The 21,527-nt window shown below is 39.7% G+C and overlaps 1 protein-coding gene across 2 annotated transcripts in view; it reads left to right on the forward strand.

The window, feature by feature from the left end:
- Positions 1-21,527, forward strand: part of BRINP3 (BMP/retinoic acid inducible neural specific 3) — a 296,446-nt gene that overhangs the window by 224,237 nt on the left and 50,682 nt on the right. For both annotated transcript variants that reach the window (XM_065409756.1, XM_065409757.1), the window contains one exon: positions 9,132-9,354. In XM_065409756.1, coding sequence (XP_065265828.1) covers positions 9,132-9,354 — 223 coding nt within the window. The remainder of the gene's footprint in view (positions 1-9,131; positions 9,355-21,527) is intronic.

Below are 21,527 nucleotides of genomic sequence, written 5' to 3' on the forward strand. Positions count from 1 at the left end.
GTCTTCTGGAATCTCTCCCGTCTTCCATGACTACTCAAAGTTAATTGCTAATGGCTCAGATATCTCCTTAGTCATCTCCTTGAGTATTCTAGGATGCATTTCATCAGGCCGTGGTGACTTGAAGACATCTAATTTGTCCAAGTAATTTTTAACGTGTTCTTTCCCTATTTTAGCCTCTTCTGATCCTACCTCATTTTCACTGGCATTCACTACATTAGACATCCAATCACCATCAACCTTCCTGGTGAAAACCGAAACAAACAAATCATTAAGCACCTCTGCCATTTCCACATTTTCTGTTATTATCCACCCCCCCCCCCATTGAGTAATGGGCCTATCCTGTCCTTGGTCTTCCTCTTGCTTCCAATGTATTTGTAGAATGTTTTCTTGTTACCCTTTATGTCTCTAGCTAGTTTGATCTCATTTTGTGCCTTGGCCTTTCTAATTTTGTCCCTACATACTTGTGTTATTTGTTTATATTCATCCTTTGTAATTGATCTAGTTTCCATTTTTTGTAGGACTCTTTTTAGATTTTTAGATCATTGAAGATCTCCTGGTTAAGCCAGAGTGGTCTCTTGCCATACTTCCTGTCTTTCCTAGGGAGTGGGATAGTTTCCTCTTGTGCCCTTAATAGTGTCTCTTTGAAAAACTGCCAACTGTCTTCTATTGTTTTTCCTCTTATACTTGCTTCTCATGGGATCATACCTTCAATGCTTCAACCTCTCTGGCCACTCAGTAACAGATTTAAAGGTGGCAATTTTGCAACATCAAAGCTTCAAAAACAGACTTCAACGAGAAACTGCTGAACTTGAATTAATATGCAAACTAGATACTATCAATTTAGGCTTAAATAGAGACTGGGAATGGCTAAGCCATTACACACATTGAATCTATTTCCCCATGTTAAGTATCCTCACACCTTCTTGTCAAACTGTCTTAAATGGGCTATCTTGATTATCACTACAAAAGTTTTTTTTCTCCTGCTGACAATAGTTCATCTTAATTAATTAACCTCTTAGAGTTTGTAAGGCAACTCCCACCTTTTCATGTTCTTTGTATGTGTATATATATCTCTTCACTATATGTTCCATTCTATGCATCCGATGAAGTGGGCCGATGATCACTTTCACCCAAGCTGTCTTCCACTTTCAAATTCGTATCCAGTTCCTCCCTATTTGTCAAAATCCAATCTAGAACAGCCTCTCCCCTGCTAGCTGTCTCCACCTTCTGAAATAAAAAAATGTCTCCAATACATTCCAAGAACTTGTTGGATAATCTGTGCCCTGCTATGTTATTTTCCCAACAGATGTCTGAGTAGTTGAAGTCCCCCATCACCAAGTCCTGTGCTCTGGATGATTTTGTTAGCTGTTTAAAAAAAGCCTCATCCAACTCTTCTTCCTGGTTAGGTGGTCTGTAGTAGACCCCTACCATGACATCACCCTTGATTTTACCCCTCTTGTCTTACCCAGAGACTTTCAACAAGTCTGTCTCCTATTTCCATGAGAGCACCTCATGTTACAGGTAGTGCCTTGTATACCTCAGGATTAGTCCCTAATTGGGTTTGGAGACTCTACCCTTAATAGAAGTGCTTAGTTCTCTAACATCTTCCCCTGCATCTGAGCTCTAGTCAATACAAGGGAGGGTGAAGATCTAAGTGAGCCAGTTACAGCTCCCTATTCTGCACCAATTTGACAGTTAAATCATCCTGGGGGCTACTGTAATTTATACCACCTCCATACGGTCCCAAAGAGATCCTATACTTGTGGAGGACCAGTGCACTGTTCTCCACCCTACACTCCCCTCCAACTGACATTCTGATATGCACATCCCCTGACATTTTTCCTCCACTAGGGTTGGGGGAGGAACTCCCAGCAGGGCAGTTGCCCCAGCAGGCTAGCGGAGGGAGTTCCCCACTGGCCATTTCTGGCAAGAATCCAGCAGCACAAAGTGACCCTGATCATACCAGATAGTTTGATCCTATGATCTTTAACATTTATTCTAAATCCTGGCTTCATGTCCGGCCCATCCCTTTCACAGTACATGTGTTTGGTTCCTGTACTTAGACCTTAAGAGAGTAAGAACAGCGAATGATTTCATTACAGAGGGCTGAATGATTTATATAATCCCATTTAAAGTTCACCTCTGCTACCTTTTCTGTGGAAAAAAACAAAGTCATTTCAAGCCAAGGTCATACGTTTATATGGTGGTTTTTTCCAATATATATTTCTTGTAATATTGCTGCTACTTCTTTAGATGAATTAATGTATATCAAACAACTAAAATTAATTGGCACATAAAAACAAATATATATATTCATTTTACTGCTTTGTTTTTCCTGGGCCCTTGGAACAGAGTGGGTCATTATTTTTTTATTATTATTTTTAATTTAAATCTCTAGAGTCTGGACAATACTGGAGCAGCATTTTATTGGACATTTACAGTATTTGAAATATCAGTTCTATTGCAGATCAGTCCCTTGCACTAAATTTTGGTAGCTTTGTGGTTTGAGATTTCAATTTGATGCTTCCGTTGGTGTTTCACCAATTATAACATTTATTGCCCTGATTGTAATTAAAAGCATTATGATGGGGAAAGGAGTTCTATTATCATGGTCTTCTTGTCAGAAGAGAGTTTTAGCATGCAGTGCTGTTATTTGAAGAGTAGGACACACTGTTGGGGATTTTGAAATTCTCTATCACAGCTCTTGATCATGGACTTTGCTGAGGCCATAGTTGCCTGATGTAGAGCCAGATTTCTTGAAGCTCAGTTCCATGCTTTAACCTCAACTTTCAGTGCTCAAAATCCTCCTTGTTCTTAAATGTGCAGCTTCAAATAGCTTTATTTAGCTTGGGTGGTATCAATTTCAGTTCTTAGTTTGTAATCACAAAATACAACAGTATTGGTAGTCAACGATACTCTTGTTGACAGCACAGACATAAAAGGTTTAGGACTGAAATGGCCATGGAGGACGAGTGTTCCTATCAGGTTTGGGTTGAGGCATATTGGCAGGGCAGGGTTGGGGGGGGGCTGCTTTGCTGCTGCCCACATCCACCACCTCTACTGTGAATAAAGGACTGCAGTTCCCAGAGGTGTTTGCCTAAGTAGTAAGGCCTACATTCACAGCAACCAAAATACTGTGGTCTAAAGGTTTCAAGGATATAAGCTGGAGCAAGTTCATTCCTAGACAATTCTGGATTTCATCCCTCTAGAGAGGAGAGAATCCCTGAAATCACATCAGTAGCTCTAAACACCTTCCCCTTTTGGTTTTTTAATTCTTCATTGGACTTGACTACTGCTCAGTTGCACACTGTGATCCTATTAATTATTTTTAACTTATTTCAAGGAATTGTCTCTCTCAGATGAACTTAAATGGGATTCACATTACAATCAGACCTAGACAAATGAAGACTAAACCAGCTGACAGATAGGGCATTCCAGAGGATCCATGGAGAATTGAACGTATCACAATTAAAACTTTTATTTTCATATAAAATTGCAAGACCCTTAGCTATTGAAAGCCAGGAATCTTGGGAGATGCATTCAAAGCTATATCTCTGGAACTAAATCACCTCAGTAACCATTCCATGAGGGAAGACAACACTCAGTTTAAGATGGAGCATGGATGCCTGGTCATGAGTGATCATTCCAGGGTAGATTCTCAGTTTGACAGACAGCAGGATAGAGAATTGAGTCAGCCTGGATAAATATGACACTCTAGAAGCCACGGCTATCTGGGCCAGCATGTGGAATCACAGATTTTTTGAATCTTCTGCATCTGCCAGGAATTAACTAGCAGAGGTTTTGATGTGCCTACATATAGACATGCCCTTCCTTGCTGGATAGAAGAGACAACTTTGTAAAAGTGACCTTTCTTTGATGCACTGAGCAGCAGACTGAAAGTCTTCTGGTCAGATCAGAGGGTAGGTTTATTTCTGGAGTCCCATGGTGGTGGAAGATGAGATGTAGCAGTCTGATGAAGGGGCTGTTTGATTTGACAAGAACATCTGCAATGTATCTTCTCATTTCCCATTAACAAACTGGCAACTAGAATTATATTGTGTGCTGGCATTCATGCCAAACATTACATGTTTGCAATGTCAGAGAGAAGATACTGGTTTATGTGGTGATACAGAAAACATGGCTGCTGAAATGGCCATTTGAATCAACAGAACCTTTTGCGGTGCTACATAACTGATGCATACACAATCTTCTTAATGTCCAGAGGATTGCTTGTATTTGCCATTCAGAGAGACCCCAAATTTTTGGGTAAGATGCCCCTCTGCATGGGATCTCTATTCAAGGATGAAGTCCACCATGGCCACTACCACATAGCAGGATTGAATTTGGAAATCCAGTCCTACTTGGAGATTCCTGTTGGATTTCCATGATCTCTGACATATTTCAAAGTCTGTCTTCACTGGGATCTCAATGGTTGCTGTGGTTGTCCCATGAGGAAATTGCTGAGGACCAACTGAAGCTTGTTAACTCATTTTAAATTCAGTGAATGAATTACATTGTATGGTGCCAGAGCAGAACATCCTCTCCAAGGTGATGTTCATTGCTGAACTAATCATTCAGATAAAGAAATCTGTGCACTTCTTGCCTGTGCAAGTAGAACATGAGTACCACCATGAATTCTATGAGCACCATCAGGGGCTGATATTAGCCAAGAGGTGAGATGCAGATGAAGTGCCAGTATCAGCATGTGGTAGAGACAGATTTTACTGACAATGTTTAAATTATAATACTGTCAATCAAGTGAAAACAAAGAATGTACATAAGTGTACATTCCATCCTTTACACACATTTTTGTACATTTTTATTCACAACTTCTCTACTTATTGAAAGTATTTTTGTTATAAAAATGTGTCAGTGTTTTGAAAAGTGACAAAACAGACCACTGAAATTGCTGTCAAGATGCTTTAACATTTTTACTTTAATGAAGTATTGTGTTGAAAAATACATTTTTCTACAGAGCTACATTTACTGTGGATTGTTGTTTACAAGCAGCTGCCCTCCAATTTCTTCTTCATTTAAAGAAAAAAATCTAACCAACCTACACCTAAAGCTTATTTATATTACTGTAGCACCTGGGAGTCCTAGACCAGGACCCCATTTCCCCAGGCACTGTAGGGGAAAATAAGATAGTCCCTGCCCCAGAAAGCTTGCAATTTAAGTACGGGACAGACAACAGGTGTGTACAGAAAGAGATGAGGGCACACAGGGAATCAAATAGACAATCAGCATGATAGGCAGTGGTCTCAGCACACCAGAGGTTTAGCCATTGTCAATTTTTTTGCAGACAACACAGCAGAGGAAAGTTTTAAGGAAGGTTTGTAAGAGGATAATGACTTGTTCTTGCAGATAGGAGGAACTACCTGTAAACAAGCATAAGGGGCTGCATGAGAGAAAGCACAATGGTACTTACTTGAAAATGTAACAAGTGGTGATGGAGGGTGGCTTCATGGGTCTGATCAGAAGTGGGGAGGGGTGGGAGGAGACCTTTCAATACAATTGAGGAATTGTTAAAAGTAGGAATGGCTGCCCTCCAGTTTATTTGTCATTTAAAGGGAGGGAACCCCTAACGAAACTTACACCCCAAACAAACATTTGTTTGATAAAAAATTCTGAAACTGATCAATGAATGCACCTTTTCAGTTTGTGAGAGATTGTTTCAACTCATTTTGTGGTTGTTGTTTTGCTTTTTGAAGATTGGTTGTAAGAAATAAAAATTCTGCTTAGTTTAGACTTAGGCCAAGCCTGAACAGAAGCAAGTCTTTATGGTATTGTTACATTATAACTTACAGAAAAGTGGGTTGTTGCTGTAAAATGAAACTATTCCAGATTGGATATCAGTGCTACTAAGAATATAATATTAAAACACAAAATGTAAGTTAATGAAGGGCCAGATCCCCAGCTGCACTCATTTATACCACCTGAGGATCTAGCCAAAACCTTTTTTCTGTTTTCTGTTTGTTTGTTTTTGGTAAAGCATGAACCACTACCACTACCACCATATTAAACTATCATATTGTACCTACCCATTGTGTTTTACATACTCTCTCTCTCTCTCTCTCTCTCTCTCTCACACACACACACACACACACACACACTTTCAAATTTCTTCCCGGCACCTTCTGATTTTTGCACATCCCCTCTGTGGCCCCCTCAAAGTCACAGGACCTCCCTGTCAACTTCTTCCTAGGACTGTCCAAGATGGTCTAGGAGGAGGAAGCTGGACAGGGAAGTGGGAGGTACTCTGGAACTGTGGTGTCTATTTCATTTCCCTTGTCTGCTCATGTCTCTAGGTAGAGTTCCTCTGGGTAGTGTCCATTGACTCCTCGGATGCCTCTGAGAAGTGGTTGGTGTTATCCAGGATTCTCTGTTTGGTTTATCCTGATTTTCAACCTTTAACCTCACTCCCATTCCTGTTTTCTCCTTTGTTTTCCCTAGCAATCAGTTGTAGCCTGGATTCCTCCCCCTTAATTGAGGGGATGGTTCTTTAGTTATGGGAGGGCCTAGATCCTCCTGTCTCAATACTACAAATAGTATGTATATTAATTTCAGTTCTAATACAGATCCAAGAAGAATGAAGCTTTAGTCTTTTTTCCAGGGAACACTGAGATAAATCCACACTTAAATAAATGGGAAATGACAGGTTAAGGACCTGGGGAAAATGTGACCTTCTCTATGGTACCAGGTGCTGAAATACCTAAACATGAGTTCAGCATCTCACTTTGTTTCTCAGTGGCACTCTTCCCTCTACCTCCATTCATGTTTTATTATATGGACCTGACCCTACCCTGGCTGCAGGACATGAGATTGTTCCCCTTACATGGGATTGTGAGGGGCCAAGATTCTTGATCCCAACTCAATTACATCCCTGGCCAGAGGGGATGCATGACAAAGGACATTACTCTGGAATTATATATTAGCTTATAATCTACTGTCATGTTCTACATATATCTAGGCATTTGTATGGCCACCTAATGCTGTAGTGTGGTATATTGTGTATACTCTAATGGTTCAAGATGTGCAACTGTCCTCATATCTGAAACAGATGATTTTGGGGTGAGGTGATAAGGCACTGTGTAACCATATTACTTTTATCACTTACCTCTCACATACAATACAGGGCTCTTTAACATGATAGTAGAGGGTACAGTAACAGTGCAGGGCAGTGATCATTAAGTAAGCAAATGTGTTTTCATATTGGAAATGGTATTGAATTTTGCAGTTTTGTATTGCAAGTTGAGCATAGAACTTTCTTGTTATTTGTAAACAAATTGTAGAACACATTGCTATTGTGCAAAGGACTGCAAATAGACAATGTTTCTTATAGAAGTGATCATAGCAATGTGAAAACTTAAAAGAAATTATGATGATGTTGTCTTCTCTATTTTTCAGCAGTAAGAAACTAAGCTTAAGTAGAAATCCATTACTAGTAAGTATTTGTAAGGCAAATTATAGTTCTGTGGTTAAGGCGTTGGACTGGTAGACGGGAGAACTAACTTCTGGGCCAGATACTTATCTGGTGGAATCACCATAGTTCCATGGAAGTCAGAGGAGTGATGCTGATTTACACTAGCTGAGGATCAGGGCCTCTGTTCTTAGCCAAAGGGAACATTTTAAAGCAATGCATAGTTAAACTTATTGGCCTGTCACTTGTTTTCCATAATTTATCTTTTTGTGTTCTCTTAACTTATGAAAATGATGTGTTTGCATAAGAAAATCCAATACTGAAAATGTACTATTCTTAAACCTACATCATGCCAAAATGTTGATGGCCGTTTCCATGCCCTAGATTGTGATCCTATAACTAGAGCTGGTCTGGATTTCTCTCTCTTCTCTCCATCACCCCATGCCACCCCAAAACAAAGTTTGGTAAACTAAACAAGCCAAAAAATGCAAGAATTTTCAGGTTTTATATCCCGAAATTGATTTTTATTTAGCTAAAAACCTGTATAAGCAAGACCAGATATTCTCTTCAAAACCAAGTCATTTTCTGTCAAAAAATAGGATGGACATTTTTTACACCAGATGTGGTTGTAACTAAGGTCCCAGCCCTGCAAGCTACTACATGAAGATAGACCACTCTACTCATGCAGACCCATTGCAGTCATGGGGGTTCTGTTCTAGAGCTGGCATCTACCCAGTTTGGTAGGATTAAGGAGTTATAGTGGGATAATTATGACTTCGGTGTAGGACCAATCTGACAAAACACGGATTGTCAAACAGGAGTGGGAAGATGAGGGAACTAGACACTAATATGTGGAATCTAATATGTGGAGGGGAAGCACAAAGTTACATAAAAGTACAGTATTTAAGATGTTTTCTACCATTAAAGCCCCCTTTTAAAAAGGAAATAAAGGGATGGTCTAAATTCAAGAAATAAGCATCTGGGTCACACTACTCATGTGAATAATCCCATTGATTTATTATCTAAGGTACTTGTATGGCCTGCATTATTATAATGTCCGAGTACCTCTCAGTCTTCAATGTATTTATCCTTGTGAGGTATGAAAATCCTGTTCTCCCCATTTTACAGAAGGGGAACTGAAGTTAAGAGATCAAGGGTCAGGTTTTTAAAAGGGTGTTTAAAGATGCAGATGATCACCCAGTGTGATTTTCAAAAGGTGCTTTTCAACTAGGCACCTATTGCCTCTTTGACCGCCTAAATACCTTTAAAGATCTGGCCCTAAGTGACTTGCCCAAGGTGACACAGAAAGTCTGTGGTGAAACAAGGATTTGAACCCAAATATTGCATACCTAAGACTAGTGCCTTAATCACTGAACCATCTATTTCTATTCCTTGTCTGAGTAAAACTGTGTGCACTGAAATGTTTGCAAAACCAGGTCCTTTATTTGGATATAAGAGAGCCTGATTCTTATACACTAAGGCATCTTTTTGTTACCAAAGTGGAGAATAAGGCTAATGTGTATTTATTCTTAATCTAAGTTACTATTTATGTAATTTTCTGTTATTGTATCATTGTCATCTAGTCGTCATTGGTAATGCAATTATGTTTTATTGTAAAATGATACATTTTGCAGCAAAATATAACTTAAATTGTGTCCAAAAATAACCATAGATACGTAATTACAAAACATTGAATCTTGCCATTTTTCAGATGAATTCAAGTTCTTTATGAAAAGGCTGCCCATGAACTATTTCCTCAACACGTCTACCATAATGCATTTGTGGACAATGGATTCTAATTTTCAGCGTCGCTATGAGCAACTGGAAAACAGCATGAAACAACTTTTCCTTAAGGCACAGAAAATTGTACACAAGCTCTTTAGCCTAAGTAAGAGGTGCCATAAACAGCCACTCATCAGCTTGCCAAGACAGAGGTAAGAAATGCTGTGAAAACCTGACACACTCAGGACATTGTTTTGAGACTGAAGCCTGCTTAAAAGTACAGGTATGATAATAAATATAGTATGCAGCCTTTATAACCATAACAGCAAGACAATGCTATTGAGTCTTCTAACCCTTAATGTTGTTCTGGTCAAACCTTCCCAAAGATGATGCCACAATGAGAAAAGTAAAATGCAAACTACAACTGAATATCCTTGTGTATTACTGGAATCAACAAATCAAAGTAACATTTCCCCTCCCCCCCCAAACACACACACATCCCCACTGAGGTCAAATTCATCCCTCATTTAATCCATTAACTTCAGCAGAGTTATATCTACTCCTAGGCCTCCTATGTAATGCTTGAGGAAGTCAATGGAAGGATTTTCATGGACTTCAACAGGTATTTGATCAGGCCTTTATACCAGGTCTTACACAGGAGCAACCTATAATCTAGTAGAGAACAAAAAAAATAATGCAATGAAGTTACACCAGAAGAAGATTTGGCCTACTCTACTAAAGGGCAGTAGTGGACCTAAAATGAGCAGATTGTAGTATTATAAAAATATAGATTAAAGATTAGAGTTTGATTTCTCTTGTAGGAAGCTAGGAGGAATGTCCTAAAATTTTAGTATAATTAATGAGCTCTTTCTGTCAGAAAGTATTTCTATAGGGATTTCAGTATGCAACATATAAGAAATCCTTGTGCCACAGCTGGAAAAGATAACTATAGATATTTATTGTAAAACTTCCTTGTGGAAAAAAACAAAACAAAACAAAACACAAGCCTCTTTCCTTGTCCTCCTACAGCTGGTTTCCTAACATTTTGCTAAGTTTTTAAAACTATACCTCAGTTGGGGAAAAAAAGAAAAAGAAAAAATGTTAATTGAAATTGACTGTGTCCTCCCCCTTGCTCCCCAGCTCTTTATTGAAGCAAAGAATCAAGCCATTTAAAGTAATTCCATCTCATGATTTTATAGTCTTCAAACCCAAACAACTTTACATATTTTCCCCAACATTGTTAACAGAAATAATTAATTGACTCCTAAACTATAGAAACCACTTTCTCACAATTTATAGTCTACAATCAATGGATAGAACAGATTAGAATGAGACAAAACTAACAATCCTCATACCTTTGTGCTCGGCCACAGTTTTAGCATACTTCGGGGGAAGGGGGAGAGGGAAATCCCATTTTCATTTTATTTCTCTCTGTCAATTCCTTTCCAATTCTAGATGTTGTTCTTAGATTTTAAGGTCAATTTAATAAAAAAAAATGTATTATTTCAATTTCTGATTTAATGATGCAGTAGTTAGAATCACACCAAGATCAACCGTACAAGTCAATGGTAAGTTTTTATGGGCTGTTTAGATGTGATTTATTCTGACATTTAAAATTCCTCTAAGTGAGTAAGGAAGTGTGCTATGTATCAATGAAGGGGATTTTTTCAGGCTGTCTATTTTCAGCAGCAGCAGAACCTTTTGGAATACATAGTGAGAATCAAATAGTAACATAGGAATTGCCAGATTGGATCAGACCTGATGTCCATCTGGTACATCATTCTGTGGCCAGCCCCAAATGCTTCAGAGGAAGGTATAAGAACCATGCAGTAGGCAGGTGTGGGATAATTTACTCCCCCACCCCCAATGCTCCATCTTGGGTTCCACTTCTTGAGATAAAGTGGCAGAATAAAGTTTGTTTTCTGCATACCAGTTGTGTCACCTTCTTTTAGTAAACTATTTCAGAGGAGCAAACAACTTACCTAGTTATACAGAATTAGAAAAGTTAAGATAAAAGTATGAGTGTGTATCTAGGATCCTGTCTTCGCTGCACACCTAAAACTTAATTTCAATGAGACATTTGGGTGTACAAGGACTATTGGCTAGAGTCCAATATGTTTAACACACCCACGAAAAATGCTTTTGTGGATCTGTCACTAAACAAGTTGTACTGAAATTATTTATGTACTTATAAGTAAATGAATTGCTAGAGGCATTCTGTGTCATTCCTTTATTTATCACGACTTTTCTTGGCTACTAATTACACTGCTCTACAGCCAAAATGCTTCTGAAATAAATGTAGTCAAACTTTACTAATTCTGGGTCACTGAGAACAAAAATGATGCTTAAAATTGTTGATTGGCTCTAGTTTTCAAGATATGCTATTGGGTCAGTATATACGACCCTTGACTTGGGAATGGCGGAGGATAAGTGAGTTATAAAGGGAAGGGATCTCAATTTAAACCAGAAATGACTAAAATACATCTTTGACTGGATCTATGAATAAATCTATGACTGGGTTTGGACAGTACTTGCTTTTGAGGCAAAACAATGAATGATGCAATCTGAAGCTGGTATTGCGTCATACATTATATGAATTGCATCATGGTATTCCTAGAAGTCATGGATGATGCAATCATAACGAAGCTTACATCACTCTGCTGAACAAATTGCCCTATATCAGCTCTAGAAATCATACAGTGTCGTGCTCTCTTATTTGTCAGTGTTTGATTTTGCAAAGGGACACATTTCTGTTTAGCCAAAGTGAGCAGAGATGCCTCGTACTTGTGTGAACAGTGCAGATAACTTCTGCTATGTTTGTGGTGAAGGGACTTTTGCATCACAAAAGCGCAGTATAACCACTATGGTTAAGAAAGCCTATCACCTTTATTTTGGCTGCAAAATTGGAGATCAGGACAAGAGGTGGGCCCCACACATATGCTGCAACACTTGTGCAACAAATCTTTGCCAGTGGTTGAACAGGAAAAGGAAATCTATGCCTTTTGCAGTGCCAATGATTTGGAGAGAGCCAACAGATCATACCAGCAATTGTTACTTCTGCATGGTGCCTCCAGTTGGGAAAGGTGAGTCAAAGAAGAAAAAGTGGACTGTGCATTATCCAAACATTCCATCAGCTATACGCCCAGTACCCCACGGAGAAGGACTGCCGGTTCCTGATGCACCAGAATCATTCTCACTTGAGTCAGACGAGGAAGAGGATGAAACTTCTGGTCCTGAACCATCAATGTCACAGGACCCACATTTTCTCCCATCCTCCTCCTCTGAACCACACCTCATAATACAAGGTGAACTGAATGACCTTGTCAGGGATTTGGAACTACCCAAGAGTAAGGCAGAGCTGTTGGGCTCCAGACTACAGCAGTGGAATCTCCTGGCAGGTGATGTTAGGGTTTCCATGTTCCGTGACCGTCAAAAGGATCTTGTCCCATTCTTCTTCATGGAAGGTGATCTTGTAGCCTGCAACAACATCGATGGTGTGATGGCAGCCCTCAACATCATTCACGATCCAGATGAGTGGAGACTGTTCATTGATTCATCGAAGACGAGTCTTAAAGCTGTTTTACTGCATAATGGCAATGTTTTGCCATCAATTCCAGTTGGTCATGCAGTCCATATGAAGGAAACCTATGACAACATGAAACAACTTTTGAGGTGCATAAACTATGACCAACATCAGTGGCAGCTTTGTGGCGATTTGAAGGTTGTTGCTCTCTTGCTTGGTCTGCAGACTGGATACACAAAGTACTGCTGTTTTCTCTGTGAATGGGATAGTCATGCAAGAGATTCCCACTACATCAAGAAAGATTGGCCACTCCGACAGTCATTGGAGCCTGGGAGGAAAAGTGTTCAGCATCCACCACTTGTTGAATCAAGGAAGATTTTGTTACCACCCTTACACATCAAGCTGGGTCTGATGAAGAACTTTGTCAAGGCCATTGACAAAACACAAGCAGCTTTCAAGTATCTCCGTGGAAAATTTCCAAGGTTAAGTGAAGCTAAGATAAAGGAAGGTGTCTTTGTTGGTCCTCGGATTCGTGAACTTCTTCGAGATGATGCATTTGACCATGCACTGCGTGGCAAGGAAAAGACGGCATGGAAAGCCTTCCAGTTAGTGGCAATAAATTTTCTCGGAAACAACAAGGCAGACAACTACAGGTTGGTGGTGGAAAACCTCCTCAAGGCATACAAAAGCCTTGGTTGCAACATGTCACTAAAGATACATTTTTTGCACTCTCATCTAGATTTTTTTCCACCGAACTGCGGAGCAGTGAGCGACGAGCACTGTGAGCGATTTCACCAGGACATTGCAACAATGGAGAAACGCTATCAGGGCAAATGGAGCCCATCAATGCTTGCACACTATTGCTGGACAGTGACAAGAGATGCTCCATTTAATGAATACAAGAGACAAGCCAAGAAGCGCCGAGTAGACACTGAATAGGACTGAACTATGTACATAATAGTTTTTTGCCTTTTGTTTCATAATAAATTTTATTTATATAACCCTTTTGCTGATTTTTAAAGTGTTACATAAACAGGACAGGTGAAATATTATCATGTAAAGCAACCATAAACACATGAAAAGACCTAGGTTTACAATTTATGATTAAAACTCTACTATCTACACAATATACATAGACATAAAATGTAAAAACTTAAATATCTTAGAAACAGTAGCCAATCAGTTGTTTTAATTGTCATATTTGAATTCAGCACATCAAAATACATAATAAATAGCTCATTTTATCTCTGAAGCAGACGACCTCTCAAAAATTGTAGACCAGTGTTATATAACTAAGTGTACTTTATTCTAAGAGGGTTGTGGAGAAGGGTTTGCAGGGCTGTGGGGTCTTTCCCCTCCCAGTCATATCATAAGCATCCTTTGCAAGAGGATTTTCATCTGCTGAGGCATATAGTGAGACTTTATGTTGAGTATGAAAACAATTTGGATTTACTTTTGTATGTAGGTAAGCCTTTGCAACATGGACATTATCCAAAACACTCCCAAGCATGAAAAGAAAAAGTTACAATTTGAAAGAAAATTTCTTAATTTTCTGTGAAATGATGTCACAGAGTGTTATGCTTGGGCTTCAGGGCCTGCTATGTCAAATGGGTCAAGGATGGTCAATAAAATCTTCTCAGTGAGCTGCTTTGATACATTAACAGTTACATCTGCCTTAAGAATTGTGTGACATCATACACTCATTCACTGTGTTTTCTTTGCTTGACCAGCCTATATTGTCTGCATTAGTTGGAATTCCACTAGGTGGCCAGCTCTTGCTACAGTTGATATCACAGAAAGATACAGCAATGCTGCAGATGGCAAAATATGTTGTCTCGAAAGACTGGCTGTTGTGGGCAGAGAGCTTCTGTATGAGGATAATCATGTGTAAAGAAGGATTGTGAATTGAGAAAGATATTAAAGTAGCATATGTATAGAAGCTTTTGACTCTATGATATTTATTCGGCTGCAAGGGGTGAGACCGACAGAGTTACTTCATCTTATTAGGTGTAGCTGCATCTTTTGCAAATAAGGTGAAATGTACAGAGGGGCATCAACTGGAGCACAGGTTCTAAACCTCCTTAAATTTTAGGAACTGTTCCAAACATTACTGTTCTGGATGATCACTATGGGCTGTAGCTAAACCTGAAAGATGGGATTGATGTAAATTTAACTTTGTAGTAATGTGGGCTGTATTTAATGTTCTTATTTTACAAGGGAAAATGACCCATGTTCAACAGGGCCAACTTTTAAATGCTCATGATAGGTCACTGTAGTTCATATCTCACTGAGGTGAAAGGTCATATTTTTGTCACTGCTCTTGTCTGGCTGGATTGTCATAGCAACAGCACCTCCTTTTATATTGTAGTAGCTATATTCTGGGCACCTGAAAATCATAGGAACATGAGATCCTCATACAGTTGTTACTTGGAATCAATGGGGCTTTCTGTGCTAGTAACAGTTGGCAAGATCAGGCACCAAGTCCCTCAGAATTAATGGTCCAAACCTGCTTTCACTGACATTGATGGCAGTATTCCTATTAACTTCCATGACATAAAACAAAGATCCATGTAAAAGGGCATGGTCTGACCATAGGACGAGCTAAAGGAAAAGGCTATTTTCTATAAACATGACTATATCCACATTAGGGCTGCTGTTTCCAAAGATCAGGGATTAGATGCTCAACCCCCATTTAATGTTGGGTGCCAAAGTCACATACATCGTGGAAATGCAAGCTAAAGTACTTACTATCTAGACTTTTCCATGTCATTTATAGTGATTCCAAGAATAGCATATCATTTGAGTGGATGCATGTGGTACACAATATTACAGCATGGACATTAGCTGCACTAGCCTAATTTGTATGCAGTTTAAATAACTTCCTAATGAAAAGCCATCATTTTGTGCCAAATCTAAATAGCATAATTTGTCATTTAATAAATAGATAAAATATTAAAAAGAGAAACAATGTAAATATAGCAGTAAAACATTAGAATATATTATATCTTTGGTATATAAGTAAAATGGAAATCTATTGCAACAATTGCAATGCAGAATTGAACTTGAGCAAATATGAATGTTAGCTTAAAAAGTATATGTACAAAATTTGCACACAGAAGCACACTCTTTTGATAAAACATCAGTATTTGAATTTTTTAAGTCAGTGTTTAATCTTACTATGTAAGTTGTAACAGCAGCTAAACACATTGGGCCTGATCCTCACCTAGTGCAAATTGAATCAGCTCCTTTGAAGTAAGAGGAGCTAGGTCAATTTACACCAGCAGAGGATCTAGCCCAGTATCATGTTATGGGCAAAACTCTGGCCCCTTATCTCAGATGGAGCTTTTAATTTGTCACAACATTCACTGCAGCTTGAAAGCCATATGTGAAAAACAAGCAAACCAGTTTAACATCGAAAGATGTTAAAAATAAATCAGGTTGTTGATCTATTGTATACACTTGGCCATATATTTGAAGGCCCTGCCCAAGATATGATCATCTACATGCAGGATTCCTTTAACCTGGGGGAAAAAGCTCAGTTATGTCCATAAGACACAGCTCAGTGTTGGAGCCTGTGAACACATGCCTCAAAGCATGATGAGTGCCAGGAAGAATTCTGCCTTTGGGATACAGAATCCTTCCTGGAGCTCTCCAGCATGCAGTGGATTTATGCCCACTGCAGTTTAATCTTCCCCAGGGTGCACCCAAAAGTTCTACAGACTGCTGTGTAAGGAGGAAAAGCCATGCAGTTGCCCACTCACCATCTCACTCTGCTCTATTTTGGATGTTTACACCCCAGTATTCTCACAGAAGGAGCAGAGTTTGAGTGCCAGGGAACATAAGGACACCAGTTAAGAACATAAAAACAGCCATACTGGGTCAGACCAAAGGTCCATCTAGCCCAGTATCCTGTCATCTGAAAGTGGCCAATACCAGGTGCCCCACAGGGAATGAACAGAACAGATAATCATCAAATGATCCATCTCCTGTACAGAAGCTGATTTAAATGATAGGTTACATACCACAGTTAGTAGTTCTGCAATTTCACATGAGAGTTCCTTCAGAGCTCTTGGGTGAATACCATCTGGTCCTGGTGACTTGTAACTGTTTAGTTTACCAATTTGTTCCAAAACCTCCTCAACTGACACCTCAATCTGGTACAGTTCCTCAGATTTGTCACCTAAAAAGAATGGCTCAGGTTTGGGAATCTCCCTCACATCCTCTGCCATTAAGACCGCTGCAAAGAATTCATTTAGTTTCTCTTCAATGGCCTTATTGTCCTTGAGTGCTCCTTTAGCATCTCGATTGTCCAGTGGCCCCACTAGTTGTTTAGCAGGCTTCCTGCTTCTGATGTACTTAAAAAAAAAATTGCTATGACTTTTTGAGTCTTTGGTTAGCTGTTCTTCAAATTCCTTTGGGGCCTTCCTAGTTATATTTTTACACTTTATTTGTGAAAGTTTATACTCCTATTTTTCCTCACTAGGATTTAACTTCCACTTTTTAAAGGATTCCTTTTTGCCTCTCACTGCTTCTTTTACTTTGAGGTTTAGCCACAGTGGCACTTTTTGGTTCTCTATGTTTTTTAATTTGGGGTATACATTTAAGTTTAGCCTCTATTATGGTGTCTTTAAAATGTTTCCATGCAACCTGCAGGGATTTCACTTTTGGCACTGTACCTTTTAATTTCTGTTTAACTAACTTCCTCATTTTTGTGTAGTCCCCCTTTCTGAAATTAAATGCTAGTGTTGGGCTGCTGTGGTATTTTCCCTGCCATGGGAATGTTAAATTTAATTATATTATCATCACTATTACCAAGCAGTCCAGCTATATTCACCTCTGGGACTAGATCCTGTGCTCCACTTAGGACTGTACAGCAAGAATTGCCTCTCCTCTTGTGGGTTCCAGGACTAGCTGTTCCAAAAAGCAGTCATTTAAGGTGTCAAGAAACTTTATCTCTGCATCCCATCCTGAGGTGACATGTACCTAGTCAATATGGGGATATTTGAAATTCCCCATCATTATTGAGTTTTTTTATTTTTATAGCCTCTCTAATGATCCTGAACATTTCATTTCACAGTCACTATCACCATCCTGGTCAAGTGGTGAGTAATAGATCTCTACTGCTATGTTCTTATTATTAGAGCATGGAATTACTATCCATAGAGATTCTATGGTACAGTTTGGTTCATTTAAGGTTTTTACTTCATTCGATTCTATGCTTTGTTCACATTATTGCCACTCCTCCACCAGCATGACCTGTTCTGTCTTTCCGATGTATTTTGTACCCTGGTATTACTGTGTCCCATTGATTATCCTTATTCCACCAAGTTTCTGTGATGCCTATTATATCAATATCCTCATTTAAAATGAGGCACTCTAGTTCACCCATCTTATTATTTAGACTTCTAATATTTGTATATAAGCACTAAACAATTGTCACTTTTTATCTGTCTGCCATTACATGATGTAATTGAATGGGCCTCTTTTTCATTTAACTGTTTCTCATCAGATCTTACCCATATTTTATCATCTTCCAACCTCTCCTCCTTATTAGGACATAGAGAATCTCTATTAATAGGTCCGCCCCTAAGGGATGTCTCTGTCTGAACCACGTGCTTCTCTGCACCTGTTGGTTTTCCCCCAGCCCTTAGTTTAAAAACTGCTCTATGGCTTTTTTAAATTGTATATGCCACAAATCTGGTTGCATTTTCCTGTGTAGGCTCCCCCTTCCCCAAAAGTTTCCCGAATTCCTAATAAATCTAAACCCCTCCTCCTTACACCATTGTCTCATCCATGCATTGAGACTCTGCAGTTCTGCCTGTGTAACTGGCCTGAGGATGGAACTAGAAGCATTTCAGAGAATGCTACCATGGAGGTCCTAGACTTCAATCTCTTATGTAGCAGCCTAAATTTGTGCTTATCTGCTTCAAAGGCATTTAAGAGTGTGGTGTATTAAAAATGTATTGAATGTTTAGTCTGTCACTTTAAATGCTCAGGAGTTTTTCTGGTCCTGCTTGCAGGCTAGGGAGCTGTGTAGGGAAGCATACAATCTAGGTCTAGCAGTAGCCAGCTTATAGTAAGGTAGGATGAGTTCTGCTTCTCAGTGTTAGGAAGCAGTCTGCTCTCTCTCGGTTTTTGGTTCTTCCATATCATTGCTCTGAATTTTTCAGACATAAAATAGTGTTACATTGAAATCTTACAACAAGGTTATTTAATATTTTTATCTAATATCTCTTTAGGTTTATGGTATAAACATAGAGAAGGGGCTTCTTCCTTGTTGCTGCTCCTCATTGCACACCTGCAGAACAGACATGGGAAATCTGAGCAATGGACTTTACTATAGTGTTTCAGTTGAATGGCAAATAAAGTTTTCTATCCCGCTTTTCTTAATGGGCAATACCTGAATACTTCAATGTTAGGCTGAGACCCTGTAATAAGCCTGGGCCACATTGTGATACTACACAACTTCCTTGAGATTTGATTACTCTTACCCTAGAATGCATTGCTACAAATATTGTTGATTAGTGCACTGGTCACAAGATGATCAAGGAATAAAGTTTCCCCCAAAGAAAAGAAAAGTACATCTTAATATGTAGAAAAGGACACTGAATAACTATTGGTGGCTTTTTCTTTGTACAGAATGTTTGCAGAACTGAATGTCTGATAAAACCTAAATTACACATTATTCAGCAGATCACTAAGATAAAGGAAAATAGCAACTGAATGTTGCTTTAGACCAAGACAATACAGACAAGCAAGAGCCCTGTTCATTGAATGGAGTGGGGCTGAGCTTCATCTAGTGCTGCTCTAGAAGCAATGTTAAACCAGAGATGTTAAACATTAACATGTTTTTACTGTGTTTTATTAGCAAAATCCTTTGTTTCTAGAACAGAATACACAAGTTTCTAAATACAAATTGCCCTAGGAATGAAGAAAAAATGTACCAAAGTTATACATCACTTTCAATCACAAACAGTAAAAAGCTTTCTTTGATCCACTTCATTAAGATATTGCATGTGGGAGTTAAAATGGGTTTGCAGGTTTAAAAGGTAAAAGAGAACTTCCAATAGAAATCAAAGTCATCTAGCTCACACAACAGGTGCACATCAGAAAGCTGCATGCAATACTAAGATGAAAAAATGCAAGATAAAATGAAGGTCAGTGGCTGTGTGTGGTTTTTTTGAACATGGAAGTCTCCATGGAAGTTTCTCCAGGGAAATAAATTAGTGGACTTTGAGGTGATACCTTTAATTGGACTGGAGATTAGAGTTATTTAAATCAGATGTGACACATATACAAACATGATCCATAGGCCTGTGACTAACAGGTCTGATCACAATCATAAGCAGAAAAAAGTTACATATACAAGCTAACAGGCTGTGTAAAAGTGTGACTCACCAGCAGCACACTTCCTTGTGGCTGGGCATGGTATAGCAAGCATTTATCCTTTGGCACAGACATCTGCTCCAGCCCTGTGGTGATCTATTTCTCATGGCTTGGCCCAGTTGTGTTCAGTCTGACCCTTTCTATGGTAACCAAGTCCACAAATCAGTAGTCCAGTGACTTATCACCAGGTCTTTGGCTCAACAGTTCTTGCACCCAGGGCCGGCTCCAGGGTTTTGGCCGCCCCAAGCAGCCAAAAAAAAAAAAAAAAAAGCCGCGATCACGATCTGCGGCAGCAATTCGGCGGGAGGTCCTTCACTCTGAGCGGGAGTGAGGGACCGTCCGCCGAATTGGCGCCGAATAGCTGGATGTGCCGCCTCTCTGGAGTGGCCGCCCCAAGCGCCTGTTTGCTAGGCTGGTGCCTGGAGCCGGCCCTGCTTGCACCCCTTATGTCACAGGGCTTTTAGCCACTTTGCTTGGTGGCTGATGGGTGGATCTTGGTTCCTCCTTATTCTCTGGGTTCTTGAAGTCCTTTTATCCAGCCTGTTTCTAGGCTCACTCCTCAGCATATCACTCCCCTTTCCTGGGCTCTGCAGGTATCACCACTGGGAGACAGGCAGTCTGGCATAGTGTAGGACCAGGAGTCAGACATCAAGCCAGTGATCAGAGCCAGGAAATGTGAGCAGGGTCTATTGTAATAACAGACTAGGTACTTCCAGTTTGCACATATATCTTCCTGGAACTCCCTCTATGCTTAAATATGTGCCTGGACAGACCAATCAATCAGAGGTCAGGCAGGGAGGAAGGGCATGCTGCTAATCAGGTCTTCCATGGGTAGAACTTCCTATGGTGGTAATTTTGCCCCTAGTTTATAGTTAATGGCTAACACCTCTGCCATAGGCCATGGTGTGGAAGCATTGGTCACCTGGAGCCCCACAGACCCATGTTCTAGATCTCCTGATCCTTACAGCAGCATGCTTTCCATCTTCTGTACAGAACCACCCAGGGCTTTCTCCCCAGAGGCCTGGCTCCTGTTGCTTCAAGACTCTTTGTGTGTTTTTGTCTCCCTCAGAAACCCAATCCTTGGGGTCTTTCCCTTTTGTCAAAGATCACCACAGGAATCTGCTCCACCCCTCTGACTTCCCAGTATAACTCCTAGCCTTTTACAGGAAAGGATCTCAAAACCTTCTTCCCTCCCCCAAACACCTATCTCTTATCTACTGCCCTGAATTTCTTCCTTTATTAGTCACTCTGCTTCTCTCAGATGGAACTCATTCTTGATTCAACCATTGAACTCCTCCCCAGTTGGGCCTAATCCTAAATTAGGCCTTGCCTAACTCCCTGGTGCACCAATTGTACTCTGGCTCCAGTTAACTCTTGCACTTCCAGCATGGGGTATAAATTATAGCTGATTATGCTATTGAGACACTTGCCCTCAACAAATGTGAGCTTTTTAATGTTGCAACTTTATTTAGTTTT

This window comes from Emys orbicularis, chromosome 8, assembly GCF_028017835.1.
Source record: "Emys orbicularis isolate rEmyOrb1 chromosome 8, rEmyOrb1.hap1, whole genome shotgun sequence".
Classification (NCBI taxonomy): Eukaryota; Metazoa; Chordata; order Testudines; family Emydidae; genus Emys; species Emys orbicularis.